The sequence below is a fragment of the Poecilia latipinna genome, unplaced genomic scaffold (assembly GCF_001443285.1).
Source record: "Poecilia latipinna isolate Pla-1442-1.1 unplaced genomic scaffold, P_latipinna-1.0 Scaffold1036, whole genome shotgun sequence".
Taxonomy (NCBI): domain Eukaryota; kingdom Metazoa; phylum Chordata; class Actinopteri; order Cyprinodontiformes; family Poeciliidae; genus Poecilia; species Poecilia latipinna.
Genome location: NW_015113652.1, coordinates 252,448 through 277,110, shown reverse-complemented (window position 1 = coordinate 277,110; position 24,663 = coordinate 252,448). Strand labels below are relative to the sequence as shown.

At 36.3% G+C, this 24,663-nt stretch overlaps 2 protein-coding genes across 2 annotated transcripts; one reads left to right on the top strand and one right to left on the bottom strand.

Moving 5' to 3' along the window:
• Window positions 1–965: 965 nt before the first annotated feature.
• phf10 (PHD finger protein 10) lies at window positions 966–15,388 on the bottom strand. The gene is made up of 12 exons (XM_015051217.1): window positions 15,234–15,388; window positions 14,335–14,444; window positions 14,066–14,196; window positions 13,575–13,658; window positions 13,374–13,498; window positions 13,127–13,276; window positions 11,515–11,624; window positions 11,226–11,373; window positions 9,811–9,951; window positions 4,490–4,598; window positions 3,213–3,401; window positions 966–1,878 (listed from the first exon to the last, which is right to left on the bottom strand). The coding sequence occupies exons 1-12, from the start codon at window positions 15,303–15,305 to the stop codon at window positions 1,784–1,786; spliced, it is 1,464 nt and encodes a 487-aa protein (XP_014906703.1). The 5' UTR covers window positions 15,306–15,388; the 3' UTR covers window positions 966–1,783.
• A 1,495-nt stretch (window positions 15,389–16,883) lies between these two features.
• On the top strand, window positions 16,884–24,217 carry rab4a (RAB4a, member RAS oncogene family). The gene is made up of 8 exons (XM_015051225.1): window positions 16,884–17,047; window positions 18,402–18,482; window positions 18,652–18,766; window positions 20,236–20,298; window positions 20,369–20,523; window positions 21,208–21,303; window positions 22,026–22,169; window positions 23,238–24,217. The coding sequence occupies exons 1-7, from the start codon at window positions 17,032–17,034 to the stop codon at window positions 22,139–22,141; spliced, it is 642 nt and encodes a 213-aa protein (XP_014906711.1). The 5' UTR covers window positions 16,884–17,031; the 3' UTR covers window positions 22,142–22,169; window positions 23,238–24,217.
• Window positions 24,218–24,663: the final 446 nt, after the last annotated feature.

Here is a 24,663-nt window from a genome sequence, read left to right as displayed (position 1 = left end):
TGAATATACGTATTATATTTCACACTGGTCAAGCCCTTTCTACTATTTGATGTAAAATGATGACAGCACTTGATTTTTTGGAGGTAATCACCATTGTTTTTAAGGGACTCTTCTGCTCTTCTTATTCATTGAAAATAACAGTGTGACATTAACACTACTCATTTTATTGATGAGCAAAATCAGAGCAGAGATACTTGTGAATTTCAAAAACTTTAATTTTGAGATTTTAATTAATTTTGCATCTTAGATTTAGTACAAATTGAAAAAATAAACACGATAGCTTAACGTCAATTTTAAAAAATGACTCGACATCGTGACAGTGGGCAGGTATTTTCAATTTTAGCCAAATATCTGTGGATTGTGGAAAATTAAAAGACCAAGTAAACACAAGATTATAAAAAATTAATTTATGGCCACATTGTTACTTTTGTGTGAGCACCTGCTAATTAAAGAGACCAACGATGTAGAAAAGTTTATATTTTTCCTACCATTATATAACTTACCTGGTGATCAAACTTAAACATTATGCAGATCAGTTTAAACAAATCTATAGCATATAAGCTTATAGTTCAGATTAACTTCTCATAAATTCAAAACAAGACTATGAGACAAGTAAGTGAAAAATAAAATAGTTTAAGGTATTTAAATCCCAACCTCTCAATGTGTTATTATTTAGCAGTTATTGGCCACTTTTACCTTATTATTGAACATCAATGTTTATTTTCTAAACATAAACTGTAACCATTTATTAATATAACATTTTGTTATGTTAAATTCCCTTCAAACCCAGAACATTTAACACAGTCAAAGAATCTCGTCAGCCATCTTGTATTGGAAAAACAAAAACACAAAAATGTGAGATTTGAATAATTTACGAGAAAAACCTATTAGTATTAAAGCAGTATAATTAGCAGAGAGAGATTATAATGTTTCCAACATGATACACATGAAAAGGGAACAATTAGCCCTTTAAAGTGGCTTTTATTGTAAAAAAAAACACAATAAAAATGAAAAAAAAAAAATTATTCACTGTGGCAGAGGCAACAAATAACTATTTAACAACCAGTTTACAGGACAATATAATGCAAACATAAAATAATAATAAAAAAATCAAGATACTACATTTAGGCTGATTCCAAAATCATCAAGTCAATGTAAACAAATGTTAGAGTAATTACCTTTAGTGTAATTACTAGTGGTTACAGATGCATCTTACGATTCTGAGAACAGTGAAAGTTGGAGAAACTTAAATCTGAAATATAGTTAAAATAAAACTTAAAAACTCCAGTGTCCGTAAACACACAGGAAGAATAGCACCACTTATTTAAAAAATATTGACCCAGACTGCTTTCTCATTAAAAACACAAACCACAGATAATAAGACGTAAAACACTATTTAAAATTTGAATGACACCAGGAGGTCCTTTAAAACCCTGCATTGAGTGAGTTTAAATGAGTTTCAGCACCAGATTTTTTTTTTATTGCAACAGTGTATAACAACAGAAATGCATAGAGGGAAAAAGCACAGTTCACTGGGAACCATTTAACTTTCCAGTCATAGAAATTAATTAAAGGTTTTGTAAAAAATAAACCAAGCTCTTCGCTACCCTAACCCTAACCCCAGCTCACTTAATTTTTATTCTGCTTTTCTTAAGTAAATACAGCATTTTAAAGAACACAATGCCCAAACAAAGCTTTATTTAAGAAAAAGACAAAACAATTTACATTTTCCAGAAATGTTGACAGGGAATTTGTGGACAAATTAACTTAATTTTTACGTTGGTCATTTCTGAGCCGATTTAGACTTCTTCTGTGTTTTTACTCCTTTCTTTTTGGGTGTTGTGAAGTCTTTGTCACAAACCTCACACACCCAAAGACCTGAGAAGACAGGATGAATTGTTGAGCACAAATAAAGACAAAAAACAAACATAAAATGGTTAAAGAGAATGATAGATAACATGAAAAATGTGGTATTCGGTAAAATTCCTAAGGAATCATCAAAAAACTTTGAGACGAGTCACCAGCTTGTTTAAATTTTATGGAAAAACATAAAACCTCTTTGTTCAATTTAGCTGAACCTAAAGTCTTAGAGAAAGTGGAGGAAATTATGAAACATTCAATATGCAGATAAATGTTGGAGGGAAAACCACATTTATGTGCATCCAAATCAACAAAAGTTTATCAGGAGATGAATATTTTGAACTTTTGTGAGGGGAAACTGTTGGGTTTCTCCTCACAATCTGATCAACACCACGGTTTCCCCCAGAGTTTTATAAGCCTGGCGGGCCACCAGGCTTTATTTGTGCCACCACCAGGCTTAGTATGACTTGTTTAAGTCTTTTTAAAATGTTTGCATTTTTTAAAGATTTTACAGTTGGTGTTCAGGTATTAATCTTCCAATAACACATAATTATCAAGAGATATTTTCAAATTTCCTGTCAAATTTAAACATTTTTTAACTCATAAACATGACAGGCCGCTGGATGAATGACTGCTGAGCGCCACAACCACCAGGCAGGTTTTCTGAGGGAAACCTTGAACAGAAAGGGTTTTTTATTCTAAACTTTACATTTATTACACTTTATGGATTAAAATATTCAACCTCTGCCATTCCTGAATTAAATTGTTTTTTAAAGACTCTGCAACAATTCTGCATTCAGGTCACACAGCGACCAAAGGTCTGAAAGAAAATCTAAATATCTTTCAATAAACATTTTCCTCTTATTCTCATTTCAAGTGTTGAGGTTTTTTAGTGATAATTAAAAAATCGTTTTATGAATCAATTCTTAATAATTATGAAAATACATCCCAATTAGCGCTCAGACTATTCTCTGTCTAACCCAAACTATCTGGAAATCTTTGCAGTGAATCTGGAAAAGGAGAAATTCAGCTCGTCTAAAAATCCTTTACTCTCAATTCCCTGGATTTGAACAGGAAATATTGCATGTCATGCACATGTAAGAAATAATATCTACTTCCTCAACACGCTAAATGCTTTTTTTTTAACCTGTCATTTTTCTAAATAGAGCCATGTTGCTCTAACCTGCAGCTGCAGAGGCAAACCACTGAACAGCTCTACTGGTTATTTAGAAACATTTATATTTAATCTGACGCAGCCATTTTATTTCGCACAACAAAAATATCGAAGATAATCAAATTAAGCTGATGAAGAAAAACAAAACATGGCTGAACCCAAAGCCGTTTCTCCTCACCTGTGGGTATTTCATCCATGCCCACGCAGAAGGTGTGGTAGCCGCGGTCACACTTGTCACAGAACATCATCTCGTCCTCATGGTGCGGCTGGCGGCACACGGTGCACGTCTTACACTCCATGCACTGCCAGCGGTACGTCTGGATCACGCTCACCAGCTCCTCGCTCATGTCCAGGCAGGATGGATGGCCTGAGGTTCACAGACACACAGATGAGTACGCAGGGCACAACGGTGGAGGACAAAAACACAGAACAGAAAACACACGTGTGTGAACAGAGCCTTGTACATCTAGTTAAAGGTGCAGCTCTGTTGTTTTAAAGGTGACATATTATAGTTCCTGGAACTGGTTAGGACAGGTCTATGGCCCATACATTCATTTATTTATTTATTTGTTTGTTATTTAGATAACGAGATTTTAGTCTCATTGTCCTTCCAGATTGAGATGCTTTATGGCCTCTTGTCACTTTAAATCCAAAATCAGCTCCTGCTGGCCACAAACTTTAATCCTCAACGTTTACATTCACACGTTAAAATTCAAATTCAATTCTAATTCAAAAACACTATGGACCCCAAAGGGAAATTAAATGTTGTCTTAATTCGTTAAAATGGCTGCAATCAGATGTGCGGTTAAACAACTGTACATCTTTGAAAAGCAGAAGTGGAGCCTCCTGCACAACCAACAAGAATGCAGAAAATGGTTTTTGGATGGTAAGTCAACAACAAAGCACTTGTCTTTTCCAGCAGCCATTGTACATCGGTAAAACCAGCTGACCAAACATGCTGGAGCTCAGTGTGGGTTGCTAGGTGATGGGCTAAGCTAGGGCTTGCTAGGTAACGACACAATGTCTGTTGTTTATGACTCTGGCGGGTTTTTTAAACGACTCATTTTCCAAAACCAAACAAATAAACTTATACCAAAAAAACCCGGGGGTTTTTTTTTTTTTTTTTTTTTTTTTTATGAAACACTTGATCTGGTTTTAGAAGCAGTTTAGATACAAATGGAAATATAAAAACATGCAAAATACAAAATATCCTTCAACTCTTTAGTCAAGATTCCCGCAGAGCAAAAATGTCTAACAAATGTCAACGATAGCCTCGTATCATGCAAGGTTTACTACTAAAAATAGAAAAAGAATTGAAGCAAATTAGATTTTAGAACAATAACACATGGACTATTCTAAATAAACACGTAAAACTAATAATTTCAGAGTCACGGCAGAACAGAATAATGACACAGAGCAGGAAATGTGGCGTTAAATGTCGGCTTACAGACTCACCGCTGTTATCACACTGGGAGCAGTGAATGAGAGCCTCCGGCCTGCCTCTCCTGTTGGCCTCTTTACCCTTCTGGCAAATGCCACAAATAGCATTTGGAATGACCTTAGGCTGCAAGGGCAGAATAACGCTATAAAACCAATCAAACATTTGAATTTTGTAGTCATGGATATAAAGCAGAAGAGGGAAAAAATAAATACTTTGTTTTGTTTTTTTTCTACTCTAAAATATAATAACCTGCTGCATTAAAACAGTCAGTTTGAAATTTCATTTTAGGACTCAATTAATTCAATAAAATATCCATATCAACACAAAAACTCCTGTCTGACTACATCAATATTTCCATTTGGTTGTAATATAGAAATGATCAGTGATAATTACAGATGTACAATTTATCTTTGTCATAAATGCTAAAAGAAAAATTTCAGGTAAAACTTGCAGCCTAGTTTTTAGAGAACAGAAAAAACAAAACTTATTAATCAATAATCTCACAGGTAACAAGAAGCTTTCCACCTTTTTTCAGAAATCAAATCAACATAATTTACTATAAACGTTGTTATACAGACACAACAACCAAACCAGCAAAGTGCCTTCCTCCACTGAAATAAGAAACAAAGTGGACTTTTTCTTTATATTTAGATTTTTTAACAATATGTTGATGCACCCAAGTAATTTAACCCAAAAAATTCAATTATCGTAGCAAATTAAAGGCTTCTATTCTCACAAAACACAAACAAGGAACTTATCTGAAACGATTTAAAATGAATAATAAGCAGTTTGTTGACAAAACTGGGTGAGATTTCTAAAAGATTTGCACCTAAAAGGGAAAGCACAGTTTGCTGTAAAACAAAAGTATTTCAGTACCAAAATGACAACTTTCAAAAAGCTTTTAGATAAATAACTTGCATGAAATATTCTTGAAATGTTAGAACATTTAAAACATTCAAAAATAAAGCAGTAAATTAAACAAAACAATCCAGGGAGAAACTAAAACTCTGAGAACAGAAACGCTAAGAAACCTGCTGCACAGTTTCAGCTAACAGATCATTTAAAACCACTTTGTTGTTAAATTACTATTTAAAAAGTTACAATAAACTCCAAATATGGAGGATTGTGAAACAACATAAACTATAAACTGTTTTGCAAAAGAAAAACGGCGTGAACTTTTCCACCTTTTGTCACATTGCCATAAACCTTAAAAGTATTTTATTGGGAATTTATAAGATATTAATAAATAACAGTGAAAAGGACAACAAAATAGAGCATTAGTTAATATATTTTCACAATTATGCATTAATTTGAAAATATTAATGCATAATAATGCACATCACATGTATGTGTGATGTGGTTTCTTTTTTTGTTTAAATGTAATAAAATGTGGAAAGATTCACGGTTTTGCGAGGCATAATTTGTACCAACAAATTATGTGGCATTAATCTGAAAAATATAAACTGATTAGATTTAATAAAAATAAAAAACTGGGGGAAAAAGTGTAAGACTTGGTAAAGATAAAAACCAAAAACTTGAATCAATAAAAAAAAATTTGAATTAGTCAGAAAAGCTAAATATCTTTCAAATTCAAAAATAATCCCAAATTAAATAAATAAACATTTTTCTGCTTATTCTCAATTTAAGTGATTAAGTTTATTAAGTTAGTCTATCTGGATTAGTCTAGAGATGATAAAAAACCTTTTTACACAGCTCTGAAAAAAGTTAAGAGACCTCTTAAAATGATCAGTTTCTCTGGTTTTAGTTTTTATAGGTTTATGTTTGAGTAAAATGAATGTTGTTCTTTTATTCTATGAACTATTGACATGTCTGAAATAAAAATGTATTATTTAGTTGCAGAAAGTAAGTGAGAAAAGGTCAAAATAAAAAAGCGCAGGGCTTTCAGACCTCAAATAATGTAAAGAAAACAAGTTTAGATTAATTTAGAAACAACAAAACTAATGTTTTAACTCAGTTCAGAAACCGATGTTTGGTGGAATAACCAGGAGGTTTTCAATGAGCCCCAATGCAGTGGGCTGTTAGTTGTTTTTCCTCAGAGCTGTAGTTCATAAAGTATTTATGAATCTATCCTTCATGATTATAAAAATAAATCCAGACTATTCTCCGTTTGACCCAAACTGTCTGCAGATGTTTTGCAGTGAAACTGGAAAAGGAGCAATCCATGAAACTGCATCCAGCTCGTGTAAATATCCTTTATTCTAAATTCACTGGATTTGAACAGGAAATATTGCATATCATGCACACGTAAGAAATAATACCAACTTTCTCAAAACGCTAAATGCTTTTTTTTTCTTCTTTTTTTAACTGTCATTTTTCTAGATAGAGCCACGTTGCTCTAACATGCAGCTGCAGAGGCAAACAAGTGAACAGTTGTACTGGTTATATAGAAACATTTATATACTGCTGGTGTCACAGCTGGTTGAAAAGTTATGATGTAATTTAGACATTTAAATTCACATCTATACAAAACGGCTGTAGAGTTATTTAACCAGTTCCTCTCATTAGCAGGGAGAGATCAACAACAAGGTAAACAAAGGCTTTAAAACTGCCCAGTTTTCTCTGGTTGTATGCAGCCCATCCCCCACGTATTGCTGCACACTGCTAGCAGAAAAATAATAATAATAAAGTCAATATTGAGATGTTATTTAAATCTACTTTAAACTCTCCAACAGGAACATGTTTCTGGTATAACCCAACTCCACCTGCTTTTACGTTTGTCAACGCTACCAGAGTTACAAAAAATCTAAATATATTTACTTCTTAAAACACTATATAGTCTTAAAATATAGAAATAATACTACTATTACATCTACCTCCCTTCAAGAGGACATGGATCGTGTTGTAGTGACCTTACTTTGAGAAACTTTGACTCGCTGAACGGCGTAACAACCAGCCAGAAAACGACCATCCCCACACTACAAAGCTGAGCTTGAGTCAAACGGACGCATTCAGGTCCTTTATACTCACCTAAGCGCTGATTTATCCACACATTTTACATGTTCTCTTTTGTTTTAATCTTAAAAAACAAAACAGTGACCTGCAAGGGAACACGTCACCTAAGGTCGACCAAAGATGTTGCATTTGTGGGTGTTGGGGGGGGGGGGGGGGAACCAATTTTTGGCTCCGTCAGTCAGCAACTGCAGCTCAGCTCAGCGACAGTGTGAAAACGGTCTGAAAACACTTCAAGAGGACAGATAACGTCCAAACCGAACCACTGACTCACACTCATTAACAGTCTAGAAAGAAAGTGTGCTATGTTGCTAATGCAGTTAAACGCAACTCCGACTAGTACGACTTTTATGGCTTATTAGATTAACAATGAAAATCGACTTAAAATATGTCTTTCAAAAATAAAATTTTTTTTACCCCATATTGCTGTTTTTTGCTGTTATCCAGCTTAAGGTGATTATTTGACCTTATGGGGAAACATTGTAACTTATAATTCAGGCTGAGTTTGCACCATCTGTTTTTCAACACGATTAAATGAAGCTCCTCTTTACGCCATCGGCTTCTCCGGGTGAACATTGAGGACTGGGACGCTGCAGACTGGAGATTTGAGGAAATATTTACGGATCACTTAATTAAAACTGCACTGGAGCCGTTTTGTCTTTTTGGACTCCTCAAGTTAAAAGCTTTGGCAGAGTTAAAATGGATCAGGTGGTCCTAAACCAGGACTAGCTACACCGCAAAAACACAAAATCCTACCAAGTCGTTTTGGTCTAGTTTTTAGTACAAATATCTTGAAATAAAACAAAATTAACTTATAAGTTACTTTTCAGCAAGATATAAAAGTTTGTTTTAAGTAAATAATTTCTTAATTTTGAAAAAAATAAAAAACTACCAGTTGAAAAAATATTGTAACAAAAAAATGTCTTGTTACAAGTGAAATAATCTGCCAGTGGAACTAGAACTGTGTTGCTAGGAGACGGGCTAGGCTTGGCTGGGGTTGCTAGGTAACGGCACCAGTGGAAGTAGAGCTATTTTATAAATAAAGGAATTACTGAGTTAAAACAAGCTCTTATATTTTGCTTGAAAGTTACTTCCAAGTTGGTTTTGTCTTATTTCAAGTGCACTGAGATATTTGCACTAGAAACTAGAACAAAAGTAAGATTTTGTGTTTTTGCAGTTCTAAGTTTGGTCTAAAGATGAATAAAAGGAAAAGATTTAAACTCATATCATGTGATCTTTCCTCTGATCTATACAATTTCTGCAGAAGATCATAACACAGGGAGACAGATGTCTGGATTATATTTGGCTTGTTTTCCTACAAAAACACATCAATATATCAACAATTTAAGTTAAACATCTTGTTTCCAGTGGCAGTTTGTGTTTGGGGAGACATTTGTCAATGTCGACGTGCATTTCTGATCACTGAACTGCATTTGTAATAACACTGTAAATGTATTTTTTCACTTTATCGGAACATGCAAATCATTAACAGACTTCTATGTAATGCAAGAACCAAGTTGGCAAATCAACTTGTGTCCATAAAAAACACGGATCTGCACTTTTCTGAAGTCAGATTTGTTGCTTTTGTTAAGTAGAAATTCTGACTTCTTGGCATCAATCAATAACTGAACATGGAACCAATCAGTCATCGCTGATTTATTGAATGTGATTTTACCAAATATGGGATAATAATAATAATAAGCCTGCCGGTCGTGTTAGTCGGGGTTTCGTGTAATCAGTAAGGATTAGTGTGCATGGCACACTTCAGAGACAGATGATAATATTATCTACAGTGATATACTTTATAAAACCACCACAAAATGTATGCGGCTTATTTTTTCTTTATATCTTTAACAAAGTTTCTTTTCCAAGAAGAGAAAATTAGCAGCCAAAAAATCCACATACTTGTCTTAGAACTTTTTTTTGACAAGTGAGGACAGATAAGAGGTATATTAAGGGCAATCAGAAGAAAAACAAAAAGTTCAAATTTGTCTTCACTGAAGAAAAAAGTAAAAGTGCAGTGAAAAAGAAAGGTGAACTGTTCCTTTAAAATGTTCTTATTGCTCACAGTTGGGAGTAAAAAAAAAAAAAAAGGGGGGGGGATCAGGGTTTGGAGGGGGGTCCATGAGGCAATCATAAAACCCAAAAAAGTCAAAGGTCAGAACCCCCTGAAGTGTGACTGTGTGTGTGAGGCGGGGTCATTCCAGCTGGGAGGCAGGCTGACCAACTGTAGATGCTGAAGAGAGCTAGGTAGGGGGTCAGGAATGGATGGAGTAAGGAGGTGGTGACAGTAGAAAGAGGAGAGGGGGCAGAAAGTGCTGCTGCTGTTGTTGGAGAAGAGTTTTCAGGTGGATTTGTCCTCTACCTTGTACCCTGGAGTGGCTTTGTGGGAGTGGCGCTGGTCTTTTCCCGGCGTTGACGTCCTGTCTTTGGCTTTGGACTTATGACGATGTCCTCCTCCGCCCTCCTGGCTCTCCACGTCCGAGGCGTTTCCTGAAGAGCTGTCCTATGGGAGAAACAGAGGTGGTAGCAAATTTAAGAAAACAAGCCAGAAAGTTATCCTTTATGAAAGAAAAGGTTTGACTTGGCATAAAGATAGCACAGAACTGCTGCCAAGTAGGGATGCAGCAACTGCAGTTTTCTGGCCTTTTCTATGTTTTCTGTCTGAAATGTCACTAAATATAGCAGGAAAGTCACTGAGTTGGTAACAGTGGTAGACTATTGTTAACTCCAAGCATTCAGACATGATCTGGTGGGCCAATCAGTCAAACCTCTCTCACAGAAGAGGCAGCGGTTGATTTTTAGACCTTTGTTGAAGCAGATAAAATTGGCTTCATGTGTAAGTATCAACCAATCACCGTTCCTACAAAATTAAGGAAATCCACGCCGATAAATCGGTGCACCCATAGTGAGCGAGCTGCGTTTTTTTGATGATGTGCAACTCAAACTTAAGACCTTTTAAGATCATTACGAACTGAATTTAAGTATCGCAACAGAAATGTACAATAGAAAAATCACACATATGTAAGTATGCAATACTATAGATGTGAAATTTGTCAAAATTATTTTAATTTATTTTGTATCATTTCTCCAGATATTTATTGGTGCCTTAAGTTCTGTTGCGCTGCGCTTGGCAGTTGGTGGTTACCATAGCAACCGGTGACTGAGGCTCCTCCCCCTTTTTTTCTGTTGCTGTTTACCTGCTGCTAACGGGAGCAGTTAAACAGTTTGTTTAGGGTTATTGATTATATTTTATATAATGTATAGGGGCAGAAGCTGCTGGGTTATAAATAAAAGAAAAAAACTGAGAAAGAGAAGTCAAAACCGTCAAACACAATGTATGAGAACAAGCAGAAATCATTTTTGTTTATGAAATGAATTAAATGATGAGCTCAAACAAAGTACAAATATAAACCAGCTTTAAAAAATCTGTCCAAAAATGAACTGATTGGAAAATATGCTGTATAGGACGGTTGTCTGAAAGGTCAAAAATGCTGTTGTTGATATTAATAATGTGTAAATAATTTTACATTCAATGATGAGAACATGAGATTTAAGCGTCATTTGATGTGGGAATACTTCTGGTGTAATATTTTCTTAAAAATTGTATAAACTTACCTGTAAATTGGTGTGACTATTTGTCTTATTTTTTTCTGTTTATTGTCCATTCAAAATAAATAAATGAATATTAGATACTTTTTACAGACAGCACAGACACCCTGTTTTAGCCACATCAGCAGAGATCAGTTCTTCGTCTCCGTCAACAAGCTGTCGCCTTACTGATGAGTTCTTGTTGTTCTTGTCGTCCTTGGCCTCGTCTGCATCGTCCGAGTCGGGCTCTGAGTCTGGAGCAGGAAGCTCTGGATCCAGTGGAGGCTCATACAGAGCGGTGTTCAACGGCAAATAGCGCAACTCGTTGGGCGAGTACCTGACATGAAGAAAACGACGATACATCAGCAGGGAAAAGATGATAAAACAAGAAAATATTAGGATGGCTAGGGTGTCATGTTCACCTTAAGGTAAGCAAATAAAAAAGAACATGGATGTTGCTCTTTTGAGATAAATGCACCTTTTGTAGTAATCTTGGAACTGTCCTGGTATGAGAGCCACAGGGTAAGGCCCGGTTTTGGTTAACTCTGGAGCAAGCACCTTGAATCTGCCCTGTGGTACCTGGATAACCTGGAAACATAAAGGCACACATCATAAACTGATCTTAGAGCAAAGTTATACGTGTTCATTCAACTCTCAACTAAGGGTTTTTACTAGAGTGCACCGACTGCAATTTTCTGGCCAATCACTAAAAAGCTAAAAAGCCTGGCGTGCCGATTCCAAATTTGTCCAATTTCCATTTTTTTGATCTCCCAAAGTTCAGGAAATCGTAGCTGATTTAACTGGTGCACAACTAGTTCTTAGAGATGTCTCTTCTAGTCTCAAATTTCTTAATCTTTGGCACCAATTTCTACACTGAAATACTTAAATATATTTATGCAATTGTGAGGATATAAATATCAACCCTAGATCCTAAGAGATGGATGAGGATGACCAAACGTTTTGTCGAGTGGACCAAAGTCGTCACCTCAATATTACTCGCAGGCCAGAAAAATATCATTTTTAAAACTAAAATCACCAAAAATATTGTTGTGATTTTTTAACAAGTCCACAATAAACTAAACATGAACTATTTTAAGTAAACAAATAAAGTGCTCAGACTTTTTTTTTGTAGAAACAGGATCATAAATCCAAAACTTCAACTGGTTTTTCCAGATTTTCTTTTTTAAAATGTAAGGAATCCAGTTTGCTGATTATTTTGGGCTTGATTGAAGAAAACGGAAAAAAGTATTTTTTTATATTCTCGGCAATAAAAACAGGATGTTCATTTAAAATCACTTTTTATATTTAGCCAAGTTTTAATACAGAAAAAAAGAGCAGATTTTGGTGCACTAAGATTTACTTTAGATGATAAATCAATGAGTGTATGTGGTATGATACGGCTGAAAAACTTAACTAGTTTCATATCAGTTCACATTGATAATTACTGATTAATTCTTTTGTTTTAAATATCTGAAATACTTTAAAAACTGCTGGCGTGATCTGCTTTTTATTTTTAAGCAGTTATGACTGCACAAGTTTCTTAATATGTTGTTGCTAGGTAACCATAGTTGGGGGGGCGGGGGTGGAAGAGATTTGAAACTGCTTGTTACCCAGCAGGTTGTTGCTAGGTAACCATAGTTGGGGGGGCGGGGGGAGGAAGAGATTTGAAACTGCTTGTTACCCAGTAGGTTGTTGCTAGGTAACCATAGAATGAGCAAGTCAGTTGATTCCACCAGCCAAGTTTAGCTGGTCATGAGAGGCTGAGCGGCTACAGTCTGTCCTCTGCCTACATCTCCCAGAATGCCATGCAGTTCTGGATCGTAGTTCAATGAATATTCTATATGTTGACTATTCTATGTGATGTATTTTCTGTTGATATTGATCACGTATCTATTGCGATATATGTTGTTATTGATTTATTGTCCAGCCCTTCCTGGGCCTCACTTTGAACACCTTTGATTACTTACAATAAATGGAAATGAGCTTTTTTTTTTTTCATATTCCATTTTCTATTTCCATGCTCATCCAGATCTGGAGAATGTCTCCAGAATGTGCAGTAAATCCTGCCAGAAATTTAAAACCGGACTTACGTGGGTCTGGAGGTCAAAATAAGCTCTCCTCTCTTCCATCCGCTCCCTGTTGAAGTTGCTGTTAAACTCTGCGGCTTTTTTCGCAGCCTCCTTTATGTACTCAGGAACCTTGCTGGCCTCGACTTTCTGAGGGTTCTGCTGCTGCATTTGCTACAGTAAAATAAATCACATCAAGACAGAATCAATCATGGAGAAGAATTTTCTCAACGTAAACTTCTGGCGTGATGTTTCTGCTGTTTGTGCTCACAGAGTACTCTTTCGCTATTCTCTGCCGCTCCCTTTCTTGCAGTATGACAGAATACTCAGCATGTTTGGAAGGATACTCCTTGATCATCAGATCTATCACTTCGTCGCTTCGCAGAGCTGTGAGACCTGAAGGCGTCACAAAGACTGGCGTCAAGAGCTGCATCAGTTGTTTTGTAAATGATTTAAGGGTTATAATTTGTACCCAGAGTGCACTGTGTCTCCGTAATGACATTTTGTTCTCGAAGATAGAGCTTCTCTTTGTGGGACAAATCTCGCCTCTCCATATCTGCACAGAGATAAAAAAGAGAAAAAGGAAACAAACTCAGTTCAACAGCTTGAAAAAATTCTTCACAGCATGACAGACGTTTAATTTAACACCAGGAAGAACATGAGTTCAGAGCTGGGTAGTAACTATTTATATTTACTTGAGTAACTTTTTGGAAAAAAATGTACTATCAAGGGTATTTTACTGTGCCTATTTTTACATTTACTTGAGTAATTTCTTGGTCGGCTACTTTTTGCTTTTACTTGAGTAAAAACGTGTTGAAGTTGTGCTACTGATGTATAATTTTTGGATGCTTTTAACATTTCACTCCTGCTCTCATCTACACTAAGTCTTTACAAAAATAAGATTACTCACTTAAATTACAAGTAAGGAATGAGAGTCAAACTTCATGAGAATCTAATTCTTACCAGGATACTTCCTCTTGAATGACGTCACTCCCAGATACTCGCTGACCTGCTCCTGCAGCATGTAATACTCTCCTGTATCATCAGGTGGCCACTTATACTCCGTCAGGTTCTCTGCTGGAAAATATGTTGCTCTGAACAGGGATGTGTTGGGGTTTTGTGAATTTAGTGGGGGAAAACAAGAGGAAAACAGGCAAAAACAACAAGTGAGGGCAAGTCAGGCAAAAACAATAGCTATTTATTGTGTCCTTTAAAGTATCTGTGCAGTTTACCCGAGCTCTTGGCTGAAGGTGTCACAGCTTCGGGAGCTGTCTCCTGAACCCATTCTCCTTCTTTTGGGAGGCTGACTGCCGTCGTTGGAAACCTCGTCTATTACATCTTCCTGCAGACAAAACAAAAATACAAACTAGTAATGACACCAAGAATTCAGATCACAAATGCATAAGAATTTTTTAAATGGCATAGTCAGACTGACCTAAATACACTTTTGTTTCATTCAAATGTTTATTCATTTAATGAGCAGGTTACCAAAGTTTGAAAAGTTACAACTCTGCTAAAAACATTCACAGTATTTCAATAGTTTAAAGCCCTTATATTCACAGGCCACAGTTTTCTCAGTTTCACAACATTTTTGTCTGAGATAAAAATGAAATATAATGGTGTGGAAACCAAACACTAGTACATAAAGATGGTCATAATTGTAATAATCCATATGTGGTGGGAATAATTGTTGCTTTCCTGTTTAAAATAACAACAATTAGATCATCTTATGCATATGACTTTTCAATGTTTTTAATTAAAGAGTTTTTGTTTCATTTCAATGCACAGTGGAATAAAGTAATGAAAGAGAAAATGTAAAACATCATCAGTCAATGCAAGACTGCCAATAAAGTAAATTAATTTTGTGTATGTTGTGCTCTTTTTAAGCTTGATGAGATACATATTTGAAGTCGCGTTTGTTATTTGCACGAGTTTACCGACATGTAACTGTTTATGATCATCAAATATGAGCAGGGAATATAAAATTATAATTTGAAAACAAAGGAGGGTCACTAATGTCGCTAACACAACCATCAATAGGGATATAAGGAGCTAACCGTTAGCTGAGATCGAGGAAACGCAGAATTCCAAATTTCACTTATTTATGAATTAAATAAAGCAGAAATGTCACCTTTAGTGATTGCGCTCCTGGAGTGGCGGGATTGCTATCGCATGGCGGTCTGATGGGGAGTACAGCTGCCATATTTCAGTAAAATAATGAAAGTAGCTAAGCTAGCTCACTAGCCGCGGCTGTTTCTTCTTCTTTGATAAAGCTTTGGGACGATTTTTAAGTTATAACAGTGACCTCTGGTGGCTCGGAGGATTAATTGGGAATTATTTTGTAAATTCAAAATAACTTTTTTGATCCCAAAATATACGAATTCAGATACACTGTTTTAAAAATTATTTTAAAAATGTATCCACGTAAATTAAAATATAACTAAAAAACCTATTCCAATGGACAAAGAGAGATATTTTTTCAAGTATCTGAATCTCATGATTTTGATGATAATGGCTTACATCTGATGAAACCCCAAAAATAAATTCCCAGAAAATCAGAATATTACATTTAAATATTTATTTTCAAGATAGGATGTTGTATGGCTTCCTTTGCATGAATTGCTGCATCAGTCTGGTGTTACAATGGAGGTTTTAAGGAAGTTTTGGTTGCTTTACTACCATTAGCATATCTGCATCACTGGGTGTCACTCGTCCTCCTCATGATAATACGCCATAAATTATGTGAGGCTTAAGTCAGACCAATTTGTTGGTTCATCAAGTACCAAAATACCGTGGTCATTGATCCAGGTATTGATACTTTTAGCAGTTTGGTCGGGTAGAGTCTGTTCCTCTCCATTCTTCCTCCAAACTGTTTAAGACTTTGATTTCCATGAGAGATCAAACTTTATTTTCATCTGAAAACAGGACTTGAGATTAACAGGCATTTTGTCCAGCCCTTTTTCTCCTTACCTGGTGTAAGATGCTCCTAACTCCTCTAGTTTATTGGTGGATTAACTAGAAGTATGATAGTTTTACACCAGGTGCTGGATCCATATATGGTGACAAAATCACAGACCCCAAACTCTTGAATGGGTTTTGCTTTATCCATTCAAAGCAAATAGCTATGGTTATTCCTGCTACTTGTGCATCCACTGCAAAAACACTAAAGTATTTTTTTTGACTTTGTTTCTAGTGCAAATATCTTACTAAACTAGAAATAAAACAAAACTAACTTATAAGTAACTTTTCAGCAAGATATAAGAATTTGTTTAGAGTCAGCAATTCCTTAATATTGATGAAAAATGGCAGATTATTTCACTTATAATATGAGGAAAATATTTTTGTTGAGACACTCAAGTCTCTAAACAAGTAGTTTTTCATAAATATTAAGGAATTGTTTTCTGAAAACAAGCTCTTATATTGTGCTGAAAAGTTACTCGTAAGTTACTTTTGACCTATTTCAAGTATTTGTATTAGAAATTAGACTGAAAATAACATTCTGTGGTTTCGCAGTGTCATTTTCGACAACGGTTTTTTCCCCTTCACTTAACTTTCCATGAATAAGCCTTGATAAAGCACTCCGATAAAGCTTCTTCAGCAATAAACATTGTTACGCTTCATTTTTGTGGAAGGTGTCAAGACTCCAGTCTACCGCATGATTGTGAGACCACAACGTAACATTTCAGCATTATTTATTGAGCAGTAACAGCACCACCTCGTGGTCATTTTGAGTCATTACATGGAAAATGTTATGGGTTCGCCACAAAAAGCTTTTATTTTGAAACAACACACGGGAAATCGGAAGGGAAAATCAGCTGGAATCCACGGAAATCCTCGACGGGACTATATTTCTTTACTTAGCTAGCAATTTATTTGTCAGCTGCTGTTTTTCGCTCCCATCGGTTTGCTGTTAAGCCGCCACCCTGGCGATGTCGGAGTCCTACGGTAAGCGGGCGGTGTTGTTGCGGAGGGGCCGCTGTTAGCTTGTTTCTTTAGCCGCAGGGAGGAGAAGGAGGCAGGTGTGTCGATAGGGCTTTTTCCCAACGAAAACACATAGCTTCCAGGCTAACCGAGCCACTTACAAAGCGACTCAAGTCTCTGAACAAAGCTGTCAGTCTAAATAGATCTTACAGTCGAGTTTACCGTGGCGGTTCTTATGGATCAAACTGACCTTTTAGGGTTTACATGCTTAGAGAAGAACAAAAAACACAAGAATATCCTATTCGAATGGATGATAGCACAGGGATATAATAAAGCCTTTAGAAATCTGTAACTCTTCTCTTAAAAAGGACGTTTTGTGTTGCTTTATTGCTTTATTTAGTTAATGCTCTACCATGTATGTCGCTATGCGCTATTTATTTAATGATAAACTAAAATGGATCTGGTGTTAAACTTTTTGTGTTATATCTGCAACACTTTTAGGCAGAAATGGGAAGACTTTACTTTCAAAAGTGAAAATGTTAATAACAAATCGCAGCGAAGGAAAACCCAAATCAAACGAAACCAGTTTGTTTCGTGCCTGTAGTTTTTTAGCCTGTTGGTTGTTGGAGGTCAGGTCACAGATCTGATGTGAGATTCCTCAGATCCTTCTGGACCTCTAGGCATTCCCAGATTCCTCAGATCCTTCTGGACCTCCAGGCATTCCCAGATTCCTCAGATCCTTCTGGACCTCTAGGCATTCCCAGATTCCTCAGATCCTTCTGGACCTCCAGGCATTCCCAGACAGACAGGTTGATGTTAAGATCAGGACTCTAAAACATTTAGGAGAATCTGCAGTCTGCTTGCTAGATTAGAAAACTTTAACTCTTAGTCTAGATGAGATGTTGAATTCAAAGTATTGAATTAGTTACTCGCTGACATGGCTGCTGCTTATAAAGTTACTTTGGACTACAACAGTCCAAAGTAGATGCCTGTTTAAGGTCCCTTTCAATTAAAGTAATCTGGAATTACTGGTAATTAATGTATGGTTAACGCTGAATGTTTATTATGTTAAACGTTAGTGTGTGAAATGATCACAAAGCATCTTTTAACAGGGTTTTATTTTAATCTGTAAGGCCTCTCAGATGGTATTGCACAACTGTTTGCCTGTTCTTCACAGCATTAAGAACATCACTAACCTCCCAAATCTATTTACAGAAATGTAAAACCAAACATGACAGACAAACAGATGATTCTTTGTTTTGTTTTTGTTTTCCAGGCCGACATTCTTGCTCCAAGGCAGCAGTACTCTCAAATGCAAAACTTTACAGAATATAAAAACATTTTCTTAAGGTTTTTTTTTTCTATCTCCCATCTGCAGATTTCCTCTTTAAATTCCTGGTGATTGGGAATGCTGGGACAGGCAAATCCTGCCTGCTGCACCAGTTCATAGAGAAGAGATGTAAGTCAGGAAGACGTGGAAGCGTTCAGCTTCTCTTACGGCTTCCTCTGCTTTCAGATTTCAAATTGTTTTGTTCAGTTTCTTAGGTTGATTAACTGAGACAGTTTTAAATATTTTAATGACGACAGGACCTGCATGTTCATTTATTTTATGTTCTTTTTCCTTCCAGTTAAGGATGAATCTAACCACACGATTGGTGTGGAGTTTGGCTCAAAGATCATCAGTGTCGTCAACAAAACGGTCAAACTGCAGATCTGGGACACCGCAGGACAAGAACGCTTCAGGTGAATCGCATCGTTAACACGGAGCCTCCAGCCTTTACTACCTCAGACCAACCAGTAACGACCACAAGCAACACAGCTGGAATAAAACGATTAAGAAGAAAAACAACACAGTGCATTAGAAAATGTCTGAAACGATAAATGATGTTGCTCTGGTCACTGGTGTTTGGATGTTCATTTGTCCCTCACTTTATGGTTTGGAACTGAGTTTGACACAACTTAGGATAAATACATTAAACTTTTTTAATCCAGCACGGTAATCCATCCTGAGTTTAATCCTGTTGGGTAAGATGTTTTTGTTTGACCTTCACAAACCTTAAACTCACCAGAAACCAGAACTTCCAGAAGAGTCGTCAAGCAGCGCTGATCAGCCAATCAGAAGCAGAGATGGAGTGACAGAAGCAAGGCGTTATCGTAGGCAACCAATAATAAAAACAGACCGAATACTTTAACTTAAACTATATTCTTTAGACTTCAGGAGATCCAAAGAGTTATGAAGCTTAAAAATATAAGCAATTTTTTGAGGACACGTGTCAAACTTGAGGCTCGTGGGCCAAATCTGGCCCGCCATAGCTTTTTATGTGGTCCTCTAGATTCTAGACTCTAAGTGTGCTTAAATATTGTGTTATCAATCAAATTAATGCAGTTTTTATCAATCAGTTCCTCCAGTTTCTTGAAACTTATTGTGGAAATTTACATAAAATCAACAAATTCCCACACTCTTTTCTGCCAATTCTTAATTGGGAGTTTATTGCAGATTTTTCTCAAAAATTGTCAAAACTTTCTTACTTGTGCTAAACAGCTGCCTCAGCTTTAATTGATGTCAGATTATAGTTTATGATCTGTACAGCGAGTAATAAACAGTCGCATTGACCGTCATAAATAAATGCAAACATCGCAAATATTTCCAAATTACTACCACAAACACTTTGATTTTTACTGTGAAAAAATCACAAAAAGAATCACAAAATCCTGGCGGGATTGAAAAGCTGTTCAATAATATTAAATTTTAAGAATTCATTGATATTTTAACAGCTTGAACAGGTTTTATTATATTCTGGCACAACCGGCCCTTTAAGAGCATTTTGATCTGGATTTGGCCCAAAACGAAAACGACTTTGGGGATCAATACAGAATAATCTATTCTGTTATTAATCTATTACTTCAGACATATAAACCTCTTTTTAAGATTGTTGTCATTTTCAGGGTTTCATATAAAATAAAAGGACATTTGATATTTTAACACTAAAGTCAGAACTAATCCTGGATTATTTCTAAACTTTCTGAACCTTTGAATAAATCTGATTATTTAATTTTTGACTCCATCTTGTTCAGGACATGAAGAGTTGTGATGTTTTGGCAGCAGCAGCAGCATTTTGATCCAGTGAAAACCTGACATCCAGAATGTCTGTGATGGCTTGACTGTGTTTATCCAGATCTCCGTTAATCTGCTGTGTGTCTGCGTCCGTCAGGTCTGTGACCAGAAGTTACTACAGAGGAGCCGCAGGAGCGCTGCTGGTCTACGACATCACCAGGTACCAAACCGAATCCAGTCGTAGATCCGTTTCTGCAGCTTCGCCTGTTCACTCCTGTCCGTCTCTGCAGTCGGGAAACGTACAACGCTTTGACCACGTGGCTGAGCGACGCCAGGATGCTGGCCAGTCAAAACATCGTCATCATCCTCTGCGGGAACAAGAAGGACCTGGACGCCGACAGAGAGGTCACGTTCCTGGAGGCGTCGCGGTTCGCTCAGGAAAACGGTACCGGCTGATCCAGGAAGCTTTCTGACCGAATTAAAAACAATCTGCGTCAATAAATCAGTCAATAAGTCTGAAGTTTAGTTGCAGTTTCACATCAGGAAGACGTCATAAACGCATCATACAGTCAACAGCTGAACTTCAGGGCCGTCCAGACGGTTTGGACACGGACCAAAACTGTCGAGTCAACAAAACTCACGAGAAAAGAAAATTTTAAAAATCAAGCCAATAAAGTAGACTCGCTTTTTTTTTTTTTTTTTGTTCTATTAGAAGAAATTTGTTTAGTTTTCACATTTGGGATTTGATCGAACTAATTTATTCTCAGCAGAATTTGGGTCTCTTTCTGTGAAAACTCCTGCTATATTCATAAAAGTTAATAAACTAAAAGCTGAATTGGGCTCAGTGATGTCGGCTTTTCAGTAAAAGTTTCTGGATTGATTATTATAAAAATACGACTTAACATTTTCTACTGCTGTGTCAGCGATAATCTTACACTGATTAAAAAAAAAAGCTTAATGAACAAATCTGTATCATTCTTGAATTGCATTTGGGGGCCATTTCTGGCCCCCGGGCCTCAGTTTGGTCACCGCTGCTCAGTTGGAGGATCTGAACAGATGATGTTTGACTCACTCACCATGCTGTGTGCAGAAAACCAGAGGCTCTAATCTGCGGGTGTTTGTGTCTCAGAGCTGATGTTCCTGGAGACCAGCGCGCTGACGGGGGAGAACGTCGAGGAGGCCTTCGTCCAGTGCGCTCGCAAAATCCTCAACAAGATCGAGTCTGGTAGGAACCCGACCCGTCGCCCAACACAGACCATCACTTCATCCAAGTCAGAGTTACAGTTACTCAGTTACATTTACTGGAGTAACTTTTTTGAACAAAATTACTTTTACGAGTATTTTTACTACTTTTTACTTTTATTTAAGTAACTTTATTGTGAAGTATTTTTACGCTTACTTGAATAAAATTTCAGTGGGTTTTCTACCCACTGAATGAAAGACAAAAATGTTTTTAAAAAAAAATTAATCAGACACACCCCTCCAGTTTTTGTTAAAGTTTTATCAGCTTCATAGGGAGAAATAAAATTATTTGGAAACATTTTCTTTAGTCTGATTGTTATTTTTTTGTTACTTGTATGAATATTTGTCATTTTGGTTCATTAAAATACCAACATTTTTCACTTGACTTTATATTTCTCTCCGTCTGATGATGTAATTTTTAATATTAAATTACTAATAATTTGATCAGTTTCTCAGTCAGTGGACTTCTTACCAAATACTTTTTTCCTCTTACTTGAGTAATTTCTTGGTAACTTTTACTTGAGTAAAACTATGTTGTAGTAGTAGTGCTACTCTTGAGTACATTTTCCAGTTTATTCATCTGGAAACTACTTTAGCCTCGTTCTGTTGGCAGTCACCAAACCTTTCTTCTTTCTTCTTGGTTATGTAAATCCAACGCGCCTCGGTTCTTCTAACTTTTCCTCTGCTGTCTGGTCGCCTCTCTAGGGGAGTTGGATCCAGAGCGGATGGGTTCAGGCATCCAGTACGGCGACGCGGCGCTGCGACAGCTGCGCTCTCCGCGCCGCGCTCAGCCGCAGGGCTCCCAGGACTGCGGCTGCTAGTGGACTCCATGCAATTCACTACATGAAGGTGAAAAGGTTTAGAGAACCAGAGGTTTCCAATGAAATCAGTACATAAAGTCATTAGTTACACCTTCATTAAATCAGGAGTTCAGCTTTAATGATGCAATAATATAATTATGGGTACATTTATTTATTTTATTCTATCTATTATTTTGACAAGTAATCAATTAATCAGTTTTTAAAAAATTGACACATTCTGCATATTTTTTAATTGAACCACTTGAGCCTGTTTTATGCAATATTAAAAATACATAAAAATGCAAATAAACAAATATGTTTCTGTTTTTAAATAAGAAAATAAACATTTTATTGTTTAAAATGCAACAGCACAGCATTTAGTTTTAGCACAGGATGCATCTAAATTTAAGAATTTGAACAGGTGAAGCTAAAATGCCGTTTGAGGAGTTTTGAGTCAAAAATATTTACAGATAAATATTCATTCTTTATCGTAAGCGCAAAATGTATTTAGTTTTTGTATGGATTTGTTTTAATTACTACTTTGAATATCTTGTTCTTTCAGTAAAATATAACTTTTTGGGGTCTCTACACTCTAGTTAACAATTAATCGATTAGTAAATTAGTTGACCATAACTTTGATAATTGATTTATCCGATTAATCGCTTCAGTTCTAATCTATTATAACAGAATTTACACATACTTTGAGATGTTTATCAGGGCATTTATAATCATAATGTTTCAGATTTCAACCTGGAGATTTGAATGCAAACATACATTTTGAGAACAAGATGCTACGATAACATCAATTAATCACGATTAATCTGATTAATCGTTTCAGCTCTAATCTATTGTTGCAGAGTTTAGATTTACTTTGAAATCCGAATCAGGGCATGTTTGCATTCACAGTCATAATGTTTCAGATATAACAACCTGGAGATTTGACCGCAATGATAAATTTTGAGCACAGTTACTTCATATTTGATTAATCACAATTAATCGTTTCAGTTCTAATTTATTTCTCACCTTTTTGTTAACCATGACTGCCTCATAATTCATCCTTTATGTTTTTTTTAAATTGCATTGTTGCTTATTCACCCAGTGTTTCTGTTTGGGGCAGGTTTATAAAGACCAGAAGAAGAAGAAGAGCCATGGAGGGCCTGACAGTGTTGGGTTCAGGTTGCTGGCTGGTGACCCCTCCCTTGACCTTTGCACGGACCCTTCAGAGTCTTTATTTTCATTTCTGCATGTGCAGAGAGCTGAGAAGTCCTTCTGGCCCCTCTCCCCTCCCTCAGATCGGCCATCTTCCCAGCAGTTCGCTGCTTTACTGGACCAAAATGGCCCCAGACCATCCCACCCAGGATGCTAAACGTTTGCATGTCTCACACTGTATTCCCTCCGATGCAGTCTGGACTCCACCTTCAGTCCATATAACATAAACAAGATTTGACTGGATAATTTGTTAGTAAAATAGGTTGGCGTTTTGCTCCAGCTTGAATGTGGATGAATTGATGCAAACCAGACGACTTTATCATCGACTCTTTGGCATGGAAACCAAACTTTAACCCCCCTGAACTTCTGTTCTCTTCGTTTCCCTCTCTAGTTTAAACACCAAACGTTGCCCTCATTAACTCCTCCTCAGCTAACACACCCTCCCTTCCCCGCTGTCTTTCTTGCATTAAACCCCCTGGTTTCCCTTTCTTCGCTGTACAGAGTTTCTGTAAATAGAGACCGACGCATGCTTTCCAGACGGAGTATTTTATTATAGCTGATATTCCATCTGTAACACATTAGAAGTCATATTAGCATCATTTTCATGCTCCACTGTATATTTAAAAACACTGGCTCCTCGTGCTCCATGTGTGAAGGACGGGTCGCCACTTTAACATGTTTAACGGTTGTGTAACTCGTTTGTCCTGCAGCCAGTGAAGTGGCAGATCTCTCACTAATTGTTGCTTGTTTACATGAAAACCCGACTGATGCTAACCAATCACAGCTGCAGACAGAAGCTTATCTGTTGTGTGCTTTATTTATTTTAATCTTTTAAGGTTAACACGTCACTTTGCTTTAGTTATCATCATCCTACATAGCTTAATTAAAGCCATAATAAGGACAAAACTCTAAACTTTTCCATCACGGTTCAAACTAAAGCAGCTTTTCATATTTAGTCTGAAATACGACGGTGGCTTTCGCTGTTTCACATCTGGATGTCGTCATTTTGTGTTTTGTTTTTTGTCATCAGATTCTTTTGTTTCCATGTATGTTTTGTCATAAATATCATAGATTTTTAATTTATTGTTTGATAATTGGCATATGTTTTTGAAATAAAACGACAAATACATCACCGAATATGTGTTTTTGTTTTTTTATTTCTCTACAGCTTCACATCTGTGAAGGAAAAACTTCAATATTTAGAGTCAAACTCAAAGATTTATTCATTTGAATCCTTTATATTCTGATTTGAAAACCATCTAAAAGTTCAGTTTCTGTAATTCGATTCAAAAAGTGATATTCTAATAAATTTATTACATATACCATTATATTTC

Coding starts and splice junctions, on each gene's coding strand:
- phf10 (XM_015051217.1), bottom strand. CDS start 15,305: ATGGCAGCTGTACTCCCCATCAGACCGCCATGCGATAGCAATCCCGCC. Junction 3,402..4,489: donor CTCCCAGTGTGATAACAGCG/GTGAGTCTGTAA, acceptor TGTGAACCTCAG/GCCATCCATCCTGCCTGGAC. Junction 1,879..3,212: donor CATGGATGAAATACCCACAG/GTGAGGAGAAAC, acceptor CTGTCTTCTCAG/GTCTTTGGGTGTGTGAGGTT.
- rab4a (XM_015051225.1), top strand. Junction 20,299..20,368: donor CTGGTCTACGACATCACCAG/GTACCAAACCGA, acceptor CCGTCTCTGCAG/TCGGGAAACGTACAACGCTT. Junction 21,304..22,025: donor CCTCAACAAGATCGAGTCTG/GTAGGAACCCGA, acceptor TCGCCTCTCTAG/GGGAGTTGGATCCAGAGCGG.